We start from the raw sequence: 18,928 nt of genomic DNA, 5'->3' as shown, positions 1-18,928 counted from the left end.
CACACACACACACACACACACACACACACACAAAACAGAAACCGCCTCGTCAGAGCATTGTTGATCCGATCTTCCTGTTACACATCGTGTGATGAGCGGTATTCCCTGTTACTATATATAACCAGCACACGCTAACTTCGTCTTCAAAATACTTCCTTCTTTGTCGTGGACGGTATGGCGATGTGTGTGTTGCTGCAGCTCAGCGTGTTGGTGGTGGCGACATCAGCAGGACACGTCACATACAACAACAGACCAGTGATAGGTAAGTCAGTACCTATGAAAAGGTCCCTCCCTGAACTGTTGAAACGCCTCCTGCATACGCTCAGCTCAGTCAGAGTAACTCTGTACTCGCTGTGGACAAAACGGAGACCTGCACAGAGCGCAGCGACCTCTGCCGGGTCTTCGTGAATAGAATACTGGGGGTCCTACATACACGATCTGCCCGTATATCGTTGTCAGGCTTATTCTAGAGAGGAGACCCCAGTACAGGGGATTCGGGGTTAGAACATAGCTAGGTTTAGGGCTGGGATGGGTAACTCGGATAGTCGTGTCGGGTGGGTCCTGAGTAGGACCCGGGTACCCACATGACTACCCGGACCCGTGGTTAGTCACGTGACATACTGTTTACAATAACATGACATTAACAATATAACTCAATGGTTACACTACAAGATAGTATAGCTATAATGTTCACATTTCTTTCTCACAATGCAGACTTTTATATGTTCGAGTAAGGATAAAGCGTCTATCAACTGCAGTGTATACATGATCATGTATCTAATAGTTTTTGCCAGGGCTGCGGTAAAACGATTCCCATTCGGACATTTTGTACCCAATTCTTGAGACCTATAGCGGGTATCCGGGTAGGGCCGGATAATAGGGTGTCGGGTACCCGGGTAGTAAATTTGGAGTCTAAATGGATCGGGTGGTCAGGGTCGCATAGTTTATGCATGTCATCGCATCCCAATTGCGTAGATTGGTGATCATGATGTCAATCACTTGATTGTCTGGTCTAGACTCGACAATTTACAGACTGCTGTCATAAAGTTGGAATATTACTGAGTGCGGCGTTAAACAACAAACATATAGTATAGAGTATAGTGACATGAGGTGATATGGATAATATGAAGCCTCACAAAACAAAACCACAAACATGTAGTTATGAGTGAAATCTCATTCATGAGGTGAGGTGAAATGGGGTTTAACGTCGCGTCCAAAATTATTGCACTTTTATGGCGACGTACATGCACGTATGTCTACGTGTGTGTGTGTGTGTGTGTGTGTGTGTGTTTGGCTGCTTGTACTAGTCCGGACTGATGCTGATTTATAGTGCTAGCCCACTGAGGTACCATGCCGCAGTTTTACATGAATACCCTACTCAGACACAGTATACTGACCCCGAGCCGACCATTCACCCCCTTAATGCCGAGCGCCAGACAGGGTAACAACAAGTACCATCTTTTAACGTCTTTTGGTATGATGCGGAGGGGGATCGAACCCTGGACCTTCCTCTCTCCGGGCAGAAGCTCTACCACTAGACCACGGAGGCGGTCCATGCAAGAGGTAATCTTATGTCATCATAATTCCATCATTATTGAGTTTTAAAGCGCCTAATATTCGACCAGGACTGCTCAGTGGCGCTGTTACATAATAATATTAGTATTATTACCGGTCAATAATTCAGTGTGCGCTCGATAATCGTTCTCAGCTCCCCGAAGAGTATGCAACCCAAGCTGTCTGTGAGGCGCTAGGCGGTTAACAGTCGTCCTACCGGGTACCCATTCACTGCTGGGTGAACAGAGGAATGTTATTGATAAAGTCACTTGCCTGAGGTGACATCACATGAGCTACACGTGCTTCAGTGTGGGGCGGGACCGAAGCCCAAGAAGCACTTAGGAAGTCAACGCGGTCATCCATCCGCGACCAACGTTGCATGCTTATCGTCACCTGATTTGAGACCCATGCGCTGTGCAGGGACCACGCGCCACCACGCGCCACCACGCTGTGTGACAACATAGTAATACCAACCCACTAACATGTAAAAGTAAATCATACGAAAGAGAACCACCCACCATCCACTGGACTATCTATGTGTATCGGAGGGAACCAGCCTCGCGTTGTGTGCCGTGGTTCACTTCACGCTCTCTTGATTCAATGCTGTTTCACTGTGTCCCTGTGTATTGGGAGTAATTCGTCCTTGGTATTTGTGTTACAACTCTCAGCCTATTGTTGAACAACCTTCAGTAACTATGTCATGTGCATAGCTGTTAAATCCACTGATTTTTAGTATGCAGATGGTAACCGTTATAGGTTTACTGATACAAAATATGTAGGTATACATCATCAGTGTAGATCTCGGTCTGGTGTTGGGTTACCTAGCTGTTAGGATTATTCATACATAACCTAGACTCACCGCCAAGAGAAACGCGAAACATAGAAACATATAGAGAAGTATATACGTTAAGATGAGATGTTTCCAATGTGTACCAATTAATGACAAAACTAACCATCAGTAAAGAGATACCACAAAGTGTCTTAATTCTTATCACGATATGCTGCACATTATTTTCCAAACTTCTTCAAACTTTACACGCTAATGCTGCACGAGACAAATGGTGCATCTCGAGTCATGACGTCACATGTGATGCGTTCATGAGCATCGGAGAGAGAGAGAGAGAGAGAGTACATTCTGCACGATAGGGAACACTTACACATTCCTGCATTAGTCATGTATGTCACACCGGAAGTATTCAATGGCTCGTGGGTAAGTGAAAGGACAACTCGACATAGAGCTGAACACTTGCTTGAAGGCATGTGTCCTACATATAACACAATCTTCCTGAAGGCTGTACAGGAAGTGTATAGAGCTCATTGTCTGTTTGCTAACTTCCTACATTTAATTGTTGAATATATTTAACAAACTCTCTGCTGATTCTGTTCCCATGAGAAGTGAGTGACGTCTTACGCCGCATTTAGCATAGTGCAGCATTATCTTGGCGGAGAACAACGCAGATGGGCGTAACACATGACACTGGATTGTCTGGTCCAGACTCGATTAGGGATTTTGTATGGAGACCAGCTATTTTTTGGGCTACATCTGCAAGCAGGAATATTACGTTTAGTGTCATTGCTTTCGTGATCATATCACAAAACGTATAACATATTTCCATTCGTCCATCATTGTGAATTACTTATAAATTTCTTTAAAAAAGTACTTACAAATCAAACATGTTATACATTTTTTGAAGTAGTCATAAATGGTATTTTTTCGATTGTACGCGTCCTATATTGTAATACACAAGAGTTATCACCCCTTGCAGGTGTCCTCGCCCAGGCCACAGCCAGCAAGACACATGGCGACACCTATATCCCGGCCAACTATGTCAAGTACCTGGAGCAGGCCGGGGCCAGGGTAGTTCCAATCAGGTGAGGTCGCTCATCTAATACTTCAGGTAGTCGGGGCCAGGGTACCGCCAGTCAGGTGAGGTCGCTCATCTAATACTTCAGGTAGGCGGGGCCAGGGTTGTGCCAGTCAGGTGAGGTCGCTCATCTAATACTTCAAGTAGGCGGGGCCAGGGTAGTGCCAGTCAGGTGAGGTCGCTCATCTAATACTTCAGGTAGGCTAGGCCGGGGTAGTGCCAGTCAGGTGAGGTCGCTCATCTAATACTTCAGGTAGGCTAGGCCGGGGTAGTGCCAGTCAGGTGAGGTCGCTCATCTAATACTTCAGGTAGGCGGGGCCAGGGTAGTGCCAGTCAGGTGAGGTCGCTCATCTCATACTTCAGGTAGGCGGGACCAGGGTAGTGCCAGTCAGGTGAGGTCGCTCATCTAATACTTCAGGTAGGCGGGGCCAGGGTAGTGCCAGTCAGGTGAGGTCGCTCATCTCATACTTCAGGTAGGCGGGGCCAGGGTAGTGCCAGTCAGGTGAGGTCGCTCATCTAATACTTCAGGTAGGCGGGGCCAGGGTAGTTCCAATCAGGTGAGGTCGCTCATCTAATACTTCAGGTGTAGGCGGGGCCAGGGTAATGCCAGTCAGGTGAGGTCAATCATCTATTACTTCAGGTAGCCGGGGCGAGGGTAGTGCCAGTCAGGTGAGATCGCTCATCTAATACTTCAGGTAGGCGGGGCCAGGGTAGTGCCAGTCAGGTGAGGTCGCTCATTTCATACTTCAGATAGGCGGGACCAGGGTAGTGCCAGTCAGGTGAGGTCGCTCATCTAATACCTCAGGTAGGCGGTACCAGGGTAGTGCCAGTCAGGTGAGGTCGCTCATCTAATACTTCAGGTAGGCGGGGCCAGGGTAGTGCCAGTCAGGTGAGGTCGCTCATCTATTACTTCAGGTAGGCGGGGCGAGGGTAGTGCCAGTCAGGTAAGGTCGCTCATCTAATACTTCAGGTAGGCGGGGCCAGCGTAGTGCCAGTCAGGTGAGGTCGCTCATCTATTACTTCAGGTAGCCGGGGCGAGGGTAGTGCCAGTCAGGTGAGGTCGCTCATCTGATACTTCAGGTAGGCGGGGCGAGGGTAGTGCCAGTCAGGTGAGGTCGCTCATCTAATACTTCAGGTGTAGGCGGGGCCAGGGTAGGGCCAGCCAGGTGAGGTCGATCATCTAATACTTCAGGTAGGCGGGGCCAGGGTAGTGCCAGTCAGGTGAGGTCAATCATCTATTACTTCAGGTAGCCGGGGCGAGGGTAGTGCCAGTCAGGTGAGGTCAATCATCTGCTACTTCAGGTCGGCGGGGCCAGGGTAGTGCCAAATAGGTCAGATTGATTAGGTGAGGTCATTCATCTGACAGACGTGGCCATGTGGTCACCTTTCCAACATAGTTGGGTACTTGTTGTAGTACAGTTAGTTCCCCTTCCTGTTCACCCGTTCTGCCTCACGACAGTTTCATGGTTTCCAATGTAACTCCGAACTTGGCTGATCAAGGCACGAGGTTGAGAAGACTATCCGCGGATTGTATAGTCTGGGATAACCAGGAGAACACGAGTTCGTGGACACGGGTTGTAACGGTGACTGAAGTATGACACATGACGCTGATGTCTGTCATCCTCCATTGCAGAGTGAGGGAACCAGGCTCCTACTACGCCAAGCTCTTCTCGCAGATCAACGGGTAAGGCCATTGTGTTCTTGTTGTTTCACGGTCTTCATAAGCTAGCTTTGACGTGTGATGATTAAAACAGTTATATGTGCTTACTATGTTGCCGTGACATGAGAACACTTGTGTCCCACAGAGTGTTGTTCCCCGGGGGTAGTGTCGGCATTGTGAGCAGCGACTACGCCAAGGCGGCCAGGATCATCTACGACATGGCGGTGAAGGTAGGAGCCACGTGTAGCCTCAGATCAGACACAAACACTGTCCTTGTACGCAGCAGGTGATACACAGTTAACATGTACCTGTACACCCCAAAGTGACACACGCACAATACTATATGTCCTTGTGCGCACAAGCACACACAAACACCATACACGCACGCACACACATATGCGCGAAGTACAACATAGGACTCAGATTCATGCGTATTATTTACCTGCTGGATACAGACAGAGAGCTATTTAGAGTCATCCAAAGCTATTACACGATTAATGCACGTGCTTAGTACCATGTAAACCAAGGACGCTGCAACTGGTCCGTTTCATGGTGTTCTGTTGTCCCGTGTCTCCGCCAGGCTAACGACGCCGGGGATCACTTCCCCCTGTGGGGCACCTGTCAGGGCTTCCAACTTCTCACCAACCTGACGGCCCGGCACAACCTCCTTCAAGCCGTGGATGCCTCCGACATCAGCCTGCCTCTTGATCTAGCTCCAGGTGAGACAACGGTGTGACCATCAACCAGGTAGCTAGGACGTTACACTGTTTCACAGATGACGTCTCAGAAATATTGATAAGCTGCACTTGAACCATCGTTGTCTCGATTCGCCATTGACACGAACAACCTAGTGATACAATTCTGTGACTTACCCCCCCGGACATGTGTAAATTGTAAGAATTGTAAGAATCTTTGGCTACAGTTTGGCTATTATCTTAGTGCTGACAAATGTATGTTGATCTTTCTTGTTAGTAATTGTTATGTGGTCCAGCGCCATTGTTTTGTATTTCGCCAAGGCAACGTGTAAATCATGTTCTGGTCAATGTTGTGTTGTTAAGGATAACACGTGCACTGTATAAATCATGCTCTGGTCAATGCTATCCTTCAGATGCCAAGTCCAGCAGGCTGTTGAGTCGACTGTCACAGAAGACGTTTCACATACTGACCACTGAGAACGTCACCCCCAACTTCCACCACTACGGATTGTTGCTGGAGGTGAGGCATGGCTGGTGGGGTACGTGTAGTAATGGGTAGGACACGTGTAATGAAGGGAAGGATACGTGTAATGAATTGTAGGACACGTGTATTGAAGGATAGGACACGTGTAATGAAGGGAAGGACACCTAATGAAGGGTGGGAAACGTGTAATGAATTGTAGGACACGTGTATTGAAGGATAGGGCACGTGTAACGACGGAAGGACACCTAATGAAGGGTGGGAAACGTGTAATGAATTGTAGGACACGTGTATTGAAGGATAGGACACGTGTAATGAAGGGAAGGACACCTAATGAAGGGTGGGAAACGTGTAATGAATTGTAGGACACGTGTATTGAAGGATAGGACACGTGTAATGAAGGGAAGGATACGTGTAATGAATTGTAGGACACATGTATTGAAGGATAGGACAAGTGTAATGACGGAGGACACCCAATGAAGGGTAGGACACGTGTAATGAAGGGTAGGACAAGTGTAATGACGGAGGACACCTAATGAAGGGTGGGACACGTGTAATGAAGGGTAGGACACGTGCTATGACTGAAGGAACTCAATGAAGGGTAGGACACGAGTAATGAAGGGTAGGACACGTGTAATGAAGGGTAGGACACGTGAAATGAAGGGTAGGACACGTGAAATGACGGAGGACACCTAATGAAGGGTGGGAAACGTGTAATGAAGGGTAGGGCACGCATTATGACTGAAGGAACCTAATGAAGGGTAGGACACGTGTAATGAAGGGTAGGACACGTGTAATGAAGGGAAGGATACGTGTAATGAATTGTAGGACACGTGTATTGAAGGATAGGACACGTGTAATGAAGGGAAGGACACCTAATGAAGGGTGGGAAACGTGTAATGAATTGTAGGACACGTGTATTGAAGGATAGGGCACGTGTAACGACGGAAGGACACCTAATGAAGGGTGGGAAACGTGTAATGAATTGTAGGACACGTGTATTGAAGGATAGGACACGTGTAATAAAGGGAAGGACACCTAATGAAGGGTGGGAAACGTGTAATGAATTGTAGGACACGTGTATTGAAGGATAGGACACGTGTAATGAAGGGAAGGATACGTGTAATGAATTGTAGGACACATGTATTGAAGGATAGGACAAGTGTAATGACGGAGGACACCCAATGAAGGGTAGGACACGTGTAATGAAGGGTAGGACAAGTGTAATGACGGAGGACACCTAATGAAGGGTGGGACACGTGTAATGAAGGGTAGGACACGTGCTATGACTGAAGGAACTCAATGAAGGGTAGGACACGAGTAATGAAGGGTAGGACACGTGTAATGAAGGGTAGGACACGTGAAATGAAGGGTAGGACACGTGAAATGACGGAGGACACCTAATGAAGGGTGGGAAACGTGTAATGAAGGGTAGGGCACGCATTATGACTGAAGGAACCTAATGAAGGGTAGGACACGTGTAATGAAGGGTAGGACACGTGTAATGAAGGGTAGGACACGTGTAATGAAGGGTAGGACACGTGTTATTAAGGGTAGGACACGTGTAATGAAGGGTAGGACACGTGTAATGACGGAGGGACACCCAATGAAGGGTAGGACACATGTTATGAAGGGTAGGACACGTGTAAAGAAGGGTAGGACACATTTAATGAGAGATAGGGCGTGTTTCCTGAAGAGTGTACTAAAGGGTGGAGCACGTTTATGGAGGATGGCGCACCTATACTGTATGTATTATCGACATTCTACTTCATGGCATAACATTATATCCACGTTTAGCTATGTCATTTTCAAATGCGCTAGATATGTACCTATGACCGTGGTTCTGGCTGATAAATATCAACATCCCTTGCCATGCCATGCCATGTTCATATGCTGTATATACTCTGTCCCCAGACGTACAACCAGACCAAGTCGCTCACCTCCTTCTACAGACTCATCTCCACAAACAGAGGCCGGAAGGGGAAGGTGTTTGTGTCCACCATAGAAGGTACAGAACACTCCTGTAACCTCCTGCAGCCATCTCGTGTTACATCCTGTAAGCCTGACATATACCACAATACCCCTGTAACCTCCTGCAGCCATCTCGTGTTACATCCTGTAAGCCTGACATATACCACAATACCCCTGTAACCTCCTGCAGCCATCTCGTGTTACATCCTGTAAGCCTGACATATACCACAATACCCCTGTAACCTCCTGCAGCCATCTCGTGTTGCATCCTGTAAGCCTGACATATACCACAATACCCCTGTAACCTCCTGCAGCCATCTCGTGTTACACCCTGTAAGCCTGACATATACCACAATACCCCTATAACCTCCTGCAGCCATCTCGTGTTACACCCTGTAGTTTTGACAGACACCAGAATACTCATACATGCGTCATTGCGACCTCTGCTGTAGTACATCTAAAGTAACGTAAGCCCATTAAGTTCCGATCTTTCTACTCTGATACCACAGCTCTCTGTGTTAAGGTTTCACGACTTTTATCAGATAAGGAGTGACGATTAAAATCAGTCTAGTGTCACCGCCTTCGCTTCAGCCTACAAGTACCCGTTCTATGGCACCCAGTGGCACCCTGAAAAGATCAACTTCGACTGGAACCCCAAGCATGCGCTGGACCATACCAGCAATGGCGTCGCCATCTCACACTTCTTCTCCTCCTTCTTCATCGGCGAAGGTAAACGTTGTGTTCATATATAGTTAACCTGGTGATTGTTAGTGAGTGGTGTATATTTTAATAACAGTATTCGACCCATGAAAATCCGCGATAGAATAGGTCTTCAGCAAAACACTCTTGCTGTTAAAGGCGACTATGCTTGTTGTAAGAGGCGACTAACGGGATCGGTTGGTCAGGCTCGCTGACTTGGTTGATGCATGTCATCGTTTCCCAATTGCGTGAATCTCATGATATCAATCACTGGATTATCTAGTCCAGACTCGAATATTTGCAGAATGCCGTCATATTGCTGGAATATAGCTGAGTGCGGCGTTAAACAACAAACAAGCAAACAAACAAACAAACAAACAAATAACAGCTGTATTCCAGCATTATCATGGCGGGAGACTCATTGTTATCATGAAGAGGTGCTAGATCTCCATGTTCAGGAGTTGGCATCATGTGCGCTAGTGGGGAGGAGTGTTAGGCTCTACTATTTAGGTTCGACATGGGAGCTGGTTTGCACGAGAGATAGTGGCTTGACATCGGGGGCGTTAGAGGGGAGGAGTGTTAGGCTGTACTATTTTTATGACAACGGTCTGTAGATAATCGAGGCTGGACCAGACATTCAAGTGATGGATATCATGATCATCGATGTACGAAATTGGGAAAGGTTGACATGCATCGACCAAGTCAGCGAGCCTGACCACCTGATCCCATTAGTCGCCTCTTACGACAGGCATAGTCACCTCTTGCAGCATACATCGGCTGCTGAAGACCCTTTTCTAACAAACATCTTCACGGGTGAATGTTTTGTGAGGACATGGTAGTACATACATGTATTTCGAAGAGACAGATGTGTACGCCAGGGGGTATATGAGAATATGTCGGTGTTCTTTGAGGATAGGTATATCATTTGCAGAAATGGAATAGTTGAGAAGCTGAACAGGGCGGGTTTTTTTTTTTTATTTCTACGGCCCAAATGGATGAGGTTGCTGTATGTTTCAGCTCGTCTAAGTGGTCACAAGTTCCCCAACGTTCAAGCCGCTGCAGACGCCGTCATCGAGAACTTCTACATGAACTACCAAGATGACGGCACATTCGAGCAGATCTACTATTTCAACTACACCAAAACGTCCGCATAAATTATCTACATCCTGGCACATCTACTATTTCCACAATTCTACGACCTCAAACCTACTTCGGAATAATCCAACAAATCTACCACGTTTGTAACTTAAAGCAAACTGGCGGACAAAAGAAAGTATACACACGTGTGATGGTGGCTAAACCTGGAACAAAGAAGAAATGGCTGTTCGATCTTCAGCGACTGTTTTAATAACGTTTGTAATTTATTTTGTCAAATTCAATTTGCGAATGTATACATTCTTTTGCCCAGCAGTTAACGTCAGTTGGAGACATGTTGTACAGCTACTATTTCGTCTGTCTGCAAGTTCTTGCAGAACCCCATAGAAATATCATTTTCAATCTCATATATTTACTTAGTTGGTGAGTGAATGCTCTTTAACATTGCAGCTATATTCTAGCTATATCACCTCGTGCACATATCCAGTAAACTAACATACCCAGAATTATCTGGTTAAAGGTGATGACGTCATGAAACCAGATACGTCCGGGGCTAATATTGGGACATGCGTGTTTGTGTTTAGTGGTAATGGGTGAGATTGAGTTGATATTTAACGTCGCATCGGTATTATTTCAGCCATATAGCAACGTGAACAAGTTGATATATATACAATTAAGTCATGAATACAAAGTTATATATAAAAACAAATATGTCAAACATATTTGGGCATAACAATATGATTAATAACTGGTTTTTTTTACATTAATTTTCATTGATCATAATGCAAATTGTAGATTCATATACTGCCGCTAGGACAGGGTAAATCTTTATTCTTTAGTCTATTGGCAAGTCTTGTTATGACGTTATATGGACGTGGAAGTTCAAATGTGAGTATTTACATTCCAAAACAAATCTATGGATGGTCAGTGAGCACAAATAAGAAAAATGTTCCGATTCCAGAAAAGGAAACATTTAAAGAATCGTTTGAAATCTATTAATGTACTGTATAAACGTGGCCGCTGAAACAAAATGTCCAATTCTTTCATCTTGCTTGTATTGTATTGTTTACTGAATATATATGTGTATTTATGTGTACTACCTTTGGTGTGTTTTCGAGTCATAAAAAAATCTGATCAAGGAAAGCTACACACAGTGCACACACTACACATTCCCCTGTCTATATTGTCTATATTGTCTATACTGTCTTTACTGTCTGTCTATATTGTCTGTACTGTTTATACTGTCTATATTGTCTCGTCATCTCAGGCATGTTCAAGTGTTTTATTCTTATAATAAATATATCCTTATATATCCTTTGTATTTGTACCGGAATCAGCTGATGTGGAGATATGCCCACAGTTACAGTGGACCCGTGAAGATCCGGGTTGAATAGGTCTTCCGCAACCCATGCTTGCCGTAGAAGACGACTGCCCCTGTCGTGAGAGGCGACTAACGGGATTTGGTGGTCAGGCTCGCTGACTTGGTTGATGCGAATCATCGTATCCCAGTTGCGTGGATACATGCTCATGATGTCAGTCACTGGATGTTCTGGTCCAGACTCGATTATTTACAGACCGCCGTTATAAAGCTGGAATATTGCTGAGTACGGCGTTAAACAACAAATAAACAAACAAACAAACACAATTACAGTCGAACCTCGTTGAGTCGATCTTGGATGTGTCGAATTCCCTATTGTCTTGAACTCATTTGGGAGACAAAAGTATTCAAATTAAGCATAAAATCACCTGATGTCTCGAACCCCGGATAATTCGAACTTTATTCCAGGTCCATGAGCTCAACACATCGAAGTTGGACTGTATGTTCAATGGCCTCGTGATCATTGCTAGTTTTCCTCTAGACTTTGGAATTACTTCGTTAATAAATCACGATTATTTCCAGGCCGCCGTCATACAGCTGCAATATGACTGAGTGCGTCAATATCTTTTTTTAAAAACAAACAAATATATACTCATGTCATCTATGACATCAGGTATAGACATATTACACGTGATATATATTCCAAGATGGTGACCAAGTGTCATTGAACACACGAACACAATAACCATCAAGGTTTGCTTTACACACTATTTTGTGTACTATTTGTTTGTTTGTTGTTTAACGCCGCACTCAGCAATATTCCAGCTAAATGAATAGCTGGCAGTCTTTAAATAATCGAGTCTGGACCAGACAATCCAGTGGTTTTGTCATTCAAGGGATGAGACATATTATATTTCATCGCCGTCAATGACATGCTTGGACGGCAATGTTGTACCCAGGTCTGTCAACACGGGTAACTAATAGGAGCCTTAGATCTCAAATTTAGCTGACACACTGTGACATGACATAGTTCCTCTATTCGACGCGCGACCCCAAATACAGGCTAGCCTCTTATTGACGCTGGGTCCTATGCTCTGTCCAACAAATAGAAATCGGAACTATTAGATGCCGAGTCCCATCGCTTCCTGCAAGTGTACTTACCCTTCCTATGATTTTGTTTAGTGAGTTGCCACTGTGCCATCATTGTTCAGCATAGACGCCAGGCCTCTAATAGATGCTGGGCTTGCGCGAAATTAATAGATGCTCGGGCGTCTAACAGAGTAAATACGGTAAATATACATTAAACCTGACCAAGTCGCTACTGGTATATTATAACGGTCGCGCTTTGTGCGTGCAGAGTGTGTTTGTGTTTATGTGGGCTGCCTGTGACTCATATAGTCAATGCAGAGTTGATGCGGAACTATAAATATCAAGGAAATGCAAAGTCATCGTCCTGTACACGCACGTGACGCTGCACAATGAGCTTATACAGAAGGGTGCTGATCAAGCCGCCATCAACACGCCAAATGAAGTCGTGCACTGTAAAATAAGGTAAGCCTAGTACGTATACAGTAGGTTTCATCACATAAGTGTCGATGCAGGCTCCAGATTGTCGTATATAACGTTATGACATCATGGAAGATGTTTCAGTAACTTATTACTCACAAATGTATCGCAGATAGAATGCTCATTGCTAAAAAAGAGGAAGTGAGTAGTCAGTTCTGACACTTAAGCCCATATTTTGTTAATCAGTGGGAATTTATCGAAAAAAATTAATTGTGCCAGAAAATGCTACTAAAACAATTAAAACAAATTATGGTATGACAGATGTAGCTGAATATCTAGTCGCAATATAAAATCAAATGGTCCAACCTTAATTATCGGGAGTTGTGAGCACACACATGTATTCATACGGTTCAATTCAATGCCTCTATCAAAGGCGTATACAGATGTATGTACGTCTATGTCACTATCAAGCACCCACAGTATGTATTGTTTAGAAGATTTCACAGTTTGTTACGTTTCGCTGTAGGATCCTTCTTCCTTCCTTGATCATTGATAGTTAAAGTTGTAACAAAAGGTTCTTTTTTGAAGTTCAGATGGCGTCAAAAGCCAATAAGGACCAAGACCCATGCGTGGCACAGTCCAAACGACATCAGCCAGGAGTTGATCCACCACAGATCGATGTTACAGAACAGGTTACGCCATGCTGTGAAGTGGGTCATTGTGACGCGGAACGGTTGCGTGATGGTGCAGAAAGTGAGGATGTGGACAGTTGCGCAGCCAAACACACTGCTGGAAGAAAGGATGAACACGGTGAAACACATGAAGATCCTGGACGGAAGGACCACACGCATGAAGCACAGGAGGAAGAGGTAGACGAATGCGGGGAAATGTGTTCTCAAATACAGATTGATCAGCAACAGAATGAGTTGGAGGGAGAAGCGGATCTGTCACAGGAGACTGACAATGTACATCGGAGAAGTGTCAAGCAGTCAGTGCTACGTGATGGAGATGGATTTCTGCGTCATGCTACTGGAGATGACAGTGGACCTGGGGAGCTACCCAGCCCCCATGCCTCCTGTTCTGACATGAAGGAAGTGAAAGAATTACTCACGGTCGTGCTGAGTGTGCAAAATGTCCTTTTGGAAGAGACTCGCATGTTGAAAGATGCACACAGAAAGAATGCTGTGACAATGAACGAGGCGTTAGAGAGTCACAAGTCTGACTGTAGGACGTATACTGACAACCAGGTGCGATCCCTGGACTGTCGTCTCCACGGTCTGTCTGCGGTGCTGGACCACGTTCAGACGCGGTGCATGGAGGCCGAGCTAGCAAGGGAAACACACAGGCAGTCGGAGACGTTGTCTTCATCTGACGCCCTGGACGACGACAATGTCGGGGCAAAAGCAGGTATGATTTTCTTGATGTCGTACCTACACCAGATGTTCTGAACACACAATGCCATTTAGAAAGTGGTCAAAATGTTATATCTGGGATAACACTAACAGATTCTAGTACTTTTGAGGGTTGAGTCTCATCCGGGATTCGAACCCACCACACTGCCATAGTGAGGTACCAACACACAAACTTAGCGATCTAATCCACTGAGCCACCGAGGCTTCCACAAAATGAAAGTCCGACAACTGGTACTCTAGATCATGTACTCTGTGTACCCCTCTGACCAATGTAAATTGGCACGGCTGCTGTGGCCGAAAGCTGTGAACCCACAATGCCACTTGGAAAGTGGTCAAATGGGAGTTATCCCAAATGTAACATTTGTTACACTACATGTTGCATCTTTCACACATTCTGCAGGTAGGCATTAAGGCACTTCTTAAGCTCCGTACATCGATATCATCGTAGTATAACCTTTCCAAAATTAACAAGTATCGCTTAACCTACTATGAAACAATCCTTCATGAAATCAGCCCTACTTCACTATGGGTGTATGAAAGGCTTTGAAGATTGATTGGACCTATAGTGGAACATTTCTGAACTTCCGTTCTGAAAAGAAATGTACACTGACAGAAATAGTTAATGAAGTTTACTTAGTGAATTTCACTGTCCACTCAGACACGATCATGTTTGAAGGTGTTTCTAACCAGTTACAAAAATATTTGCCAACTGGAGTGGTACAGGTGGCCTATCGTAGACTAGTACAATTTACAAATCAGTTAGGAGAGATTACTATCCATCTTTCAAAGAATCTTCTCATAATTTACTAACTGCAAGAGATTCAGTTTATTCAGATTTCCAGGTAATATGACCCATAGTACATTACATACATCTAACATTTAATGGTGCATCTTAATATCTCCTATGATACGAGGAACTTTACGGTCACACATCACGGAACTTCTTTTCCCAATTGCCAAGTGGTGTTTAACTGACAATTCTGTAATTCCAAAAACAAAAAAAAAGCCATGGTTTAAATTTAGTTAAACAATACAACAAAAAGTAATTGACAGGTAAATAAAATATACAAGTCCTTTTTTACACTGGCAAACTAACCTGCCTTCTCATTGAGTACATGCAATAAAGTTCATAAGTGTGTCAGTCATTAAAGTAACATTAACAACGTTGTCAAGTCAATATGTAGCTAACACTCATAACCATCTCCTTATTTCCTCAAAATGGCGAGCCTGACACCGACCATGGCGGATGTGGGGAATGTCACGTGGTCTTGACGCCGAAACTGAAATATGATACCCTTTCTCTCCACCGCTTCCGCGTGCAATCTACATGGCAGGTAGTAAAAAATTCGCTGTTTACTAACCTGACCACTGTTGCTAATTAAGTTGGAAGAATTCACTTGACTTTTTGCTCAGTGTAGAATTACGGCTTCGATTTAATAAATTGATTAGTTTGTAAATGTTAAACTTACTTGGAACCAACATATCTTTTGGCATTGAACATTCAGACTAATTTTATTACTACTTGTTTGTTTTGCAGGTTTACCAGACAAGCTTCACCAAGTAAAAAACAGATCATGGCTTCGTCAGAATCATTTGATGTTAATCAACAATTTGGATCTGAAAAATGGACTATTGATCGACAAACTTGTCCAAGACGATGTCTTGTTTCAGTCTGACGAGGAGACAATTCGGTCCCACTCCACAAGAAAGTGTCAGGTCCGAGAACTTGTGTCTAGAATTAATCGATGTGATTCAGATCAGTTCCTGAAGTTCAAGAACCACTTGAGTTCAGAATATCCTCATTTGGAGTGTCTCTCGTCTGCTGAGGACAAAGAGAAGAAGAAATTTAGAGAAAAGTGTGTCGTCTGCAACCTCACAAAGATCGTCGATGTTCATGACATTGTGGATCACATGTACCAACAGAAGTGCATTGATTCTTGTACATACGAAACAATATGGAGAAGAGACGTTTCTCAAGCGGGATGGTGTCGTCTGCTTAAAGGGGTGACCAGAAGTGATTCCAAATGTACAGAAGCCCTGGTGGCCGCATTGTCCAGGAAGTATCCTGAGCTTGCTCAGCGTGTAGCGTGTGCACAAGGAGACGTGCTCACATGCTGCTGTAGCAAGATTAAGAAGGAGCATTAGACATTCACCAGGGGGGGGGGGGAAAGGTCTCAGTAACGTTGTCTCTTGATGTAATACATGTTCAATTAGATTTTGTACCACATTCTCAATATCGAGAAAACTTCATGAACCTCAGATGAGCGTTTTGACAATGATTTGTTTGTTTGTTTGTTTGTTTTTTAACGCCTCACGGTGGTTCGTAAATAATCGAGTCTGGACGAGACAATCCAGTGATTGACATCATGAACCACGCAATTTGGATACGATGACATGCATCAACCAAGTCAGCAGCCTGACCACCCGATCCTGTTAGTCGCCCCACACGACAAGCAAAGTCGCCTTTTACGGGTTGCCGAAGACCTATTCTACCCCGGATCTTCACGGGTCGTTTTGACAATGAACGCACATTTGTTCAATAGTAATATGTTTCAGAAATAAAACGTAAAAGGTGTTTTCATAACGTTTTTGATGGTTATTACCCTTACGCTATACGGATCTAGAGATCGACAAAAGAAAAATGCGACTGAGTTGTGCAATCAGAAGACACACCAATGGCAGCGACAAATGGTACCTAGGAGCGTATGCGTGTGTGTGTGTGTGTGTGTGTGTGTGTGCGTACGTGCGTGCACTCAGCATTGTGAATCCTATATACAATTCTTACAGCCGTGTCTTGACCGACTTTCCAATTTCTATTATATATTCCTGTCCTGACGCACATTACATTTTTGCAATACATATTTTACACAATTGAAATTGTCATATTCAGTAGCCATAGCGTCATGTCCCTCTTCCTAACAATATACACCCCAAAAGCCCGCGTCACATTCCTATTCCCGTCAACAAACCCAAATAACCCGCGTCATTATCTTATTCCTGTCCATGCACCCAAATAACCTACGTCATAATCCTATTCCTGTCCATACACCCAAACGACCCACGTCGAATTCCTATTCCTGACAACACACCCAAACAACCCGCGCAATAATCTTATTCCTGTCCATACACCCGAACAACAAGCAACATAACCATATTCCTGACAACACACCCAAACAACCTGCGTCACATTCCTACTCCTGACAACACACCCAAACAACCCGCGTCACATTCCTAGTCCAGACAACACACCCAAACAACCCGCGTCACATTCCTACTCCTGACAACACACCCAAACAACCCGCGTCACATTCCTAGTCCAGACAACACACCCAAACAACCCGCGTCACATTCCTACTCCTCACAACACACCCAAACAACCCGCGTCACATTCCTAGTCCAGACAACACACCCAAACAACCCGCGTCACATTCCTACTCCTGACAACACGCCCAAACAACCTGCGTCACATTCCTACTCCTGACAACACACCAAAACAACCCGTGTTACATTCCTATTCCTGACAACACACCAAAACAACCCGAGTTACATTCCCATTACTGACAACACACCAAAACAACCCACGTCACATTCCTATTCCTGACAACACACCCAAACAACCTGTGTTACATTCCTATTCCTGACAACACACCCAAACAACCTGCGTCATATTCCTATTTCTGTCAACACACCCAAACAACCCACGTCACATTCCTATTCCTGTCCATACACCCAAACAACCTGCGTCACATTCCTATTCCTGTCCATACATCCAAACAACGTGCGTCACATTCCTATTCCTGTCAATACACCAAAACAACCTGCATGACATTCCTATTCCTGTCAATACACCCAAACAACCCGCATCTCATTCCTATTCCTGTCAATACACCAAAACAACCTGAATCACATTCCTATTCCTGTCAATACACCCAAACAACCTGCATCTCATTCCTATTCCTGTCAATACACCCAAACAACCTGCGTCACATTCCTATTCATGTCCATACACCTAAACAACCTGCATCACATTCCTATTCCTGTCAATACACCAAAACAACCTGCATGACATTCTTATTCCTGTCAATACACCCAAACAACCCGCATCTCATTCCTATTCCTGTCAATACACCCAAACAACCTGAATCACATTCCTATTCCTGTCAATACACCCAAACAACCTGCATCTCATTCCTATTCCTGTCAATACACCCAAACAACCTGCATGACATTCCTATTCCTGTCAATACACCCAAACAACCTGCATCACATTCCTATTCCTGTCCATACACCCAAACAACCTGCGTCCCATTCCTATTCCTGTCAATACACCAAAACAACCCATGTCACTTTACTATACCTGTCAACACACCCAAAAAAACCGCATCACATTCCTATTCCTGTCAACACACCCAAACAACCCGGGTCACTTTCCTATACCTGTCCATATACCCAAACCACCCGCATCATATGCCCAAGAAAATCTCGCCATATTCCTGTGTGGCCACAGTGAAATATAACCATGTACATATTGCAGTGGCTATGTATTATGTAGAACGGGGTAGATATTATGTAGAACGGGGTAGGTCGTGACGAAGATATAGTTTCCTCAAGGAATAGCAACCGACATCGTTGTCATGTGATACATTGCCAAGCCTCTAGGCAAGACTGCCAT

General features: G+C 44.7%; 2 protein-coding genes across 3 annotated transcripts; both read left to right on the top strand.

Moving 5' to 3' along the window:
- Positions 1–110: 110 nt before the first annotated feature.
- Positions 111–11,330, top strand: LOC124150885 (gamma-glutamyl hydrolase A-like). Its single transcript, XM_046523069.2, has 9 exons — positions 111–262; positions 3,321–3,426; positions 5,053–5,103; positions 5,225–5,309; positions 5,660–5,798; positions 6,188–6,294; positions 8,170–8,263; positions 8,818–8,955; positions 9,943–11,330. The coding sequence occupies exons 1-9, from the start codon at positions 175–177 to the stop codon at positions 10,077–10,079; spliced, it is 945 nt and encodes a 314-aa protein (XP_046379025.2). The 5' UTR covers positions 111–174; the 3' UTR covers positions 10,080–11,330.
- Positions 11,331–11,585: 255 nt separating this feature from the next.
- LOC124150886 lies at positions 11,586–16,515 on the top strand. 2 transcript variants are annotated; one of them, XM_046523073.2, is made up of 3 exons: positions 11,586–12,889; positions 13,438–14,251; positions 15,794–16,515. In XM_046523073.2, the coding sequence occupies exons 2-3, from the start codon at positions 13,438–13,440 to the stop codon at positions 16,399–16,401; spliced, it is 1,422 nt and encodes a 473-aa protein (XP_046379029.2). In that variant the 5' UTR covers positions 11,586–12,889; the 3' UTR covers positions 16,402–16,515. The 2 variants fall into 2 exon arrangements, with proteins under 2 accessions (XP_046379029.2, XP_046379027.2); XM_046523071.2 differs by having other exon boundaries at positions 13,433–14,251.
- Positions 16,516–18,928: the final 2,413 nt, after the last annotated feature.

The sequence above is a fragment of the Haliotis rufescens genome, unplaced genomic scaffold (genome assembly GCF_023055435.1).
Source record: "Haliotis rufescens isolate VD_foot unplaced genomic scaffold, xgHalRufe1.0.p SCAF_11, whole genome shotgun sequence".
Classification (NCBI taxonomy): Eukaryota; Metazoa; Mollusca; class Gastropoda; order Lepetellida; family Haliotidae; genus Haliotis; species Haliotis rufescens.
This window is presented reverse-complemented; position numbering and strand designations above follow the sequence as displayed.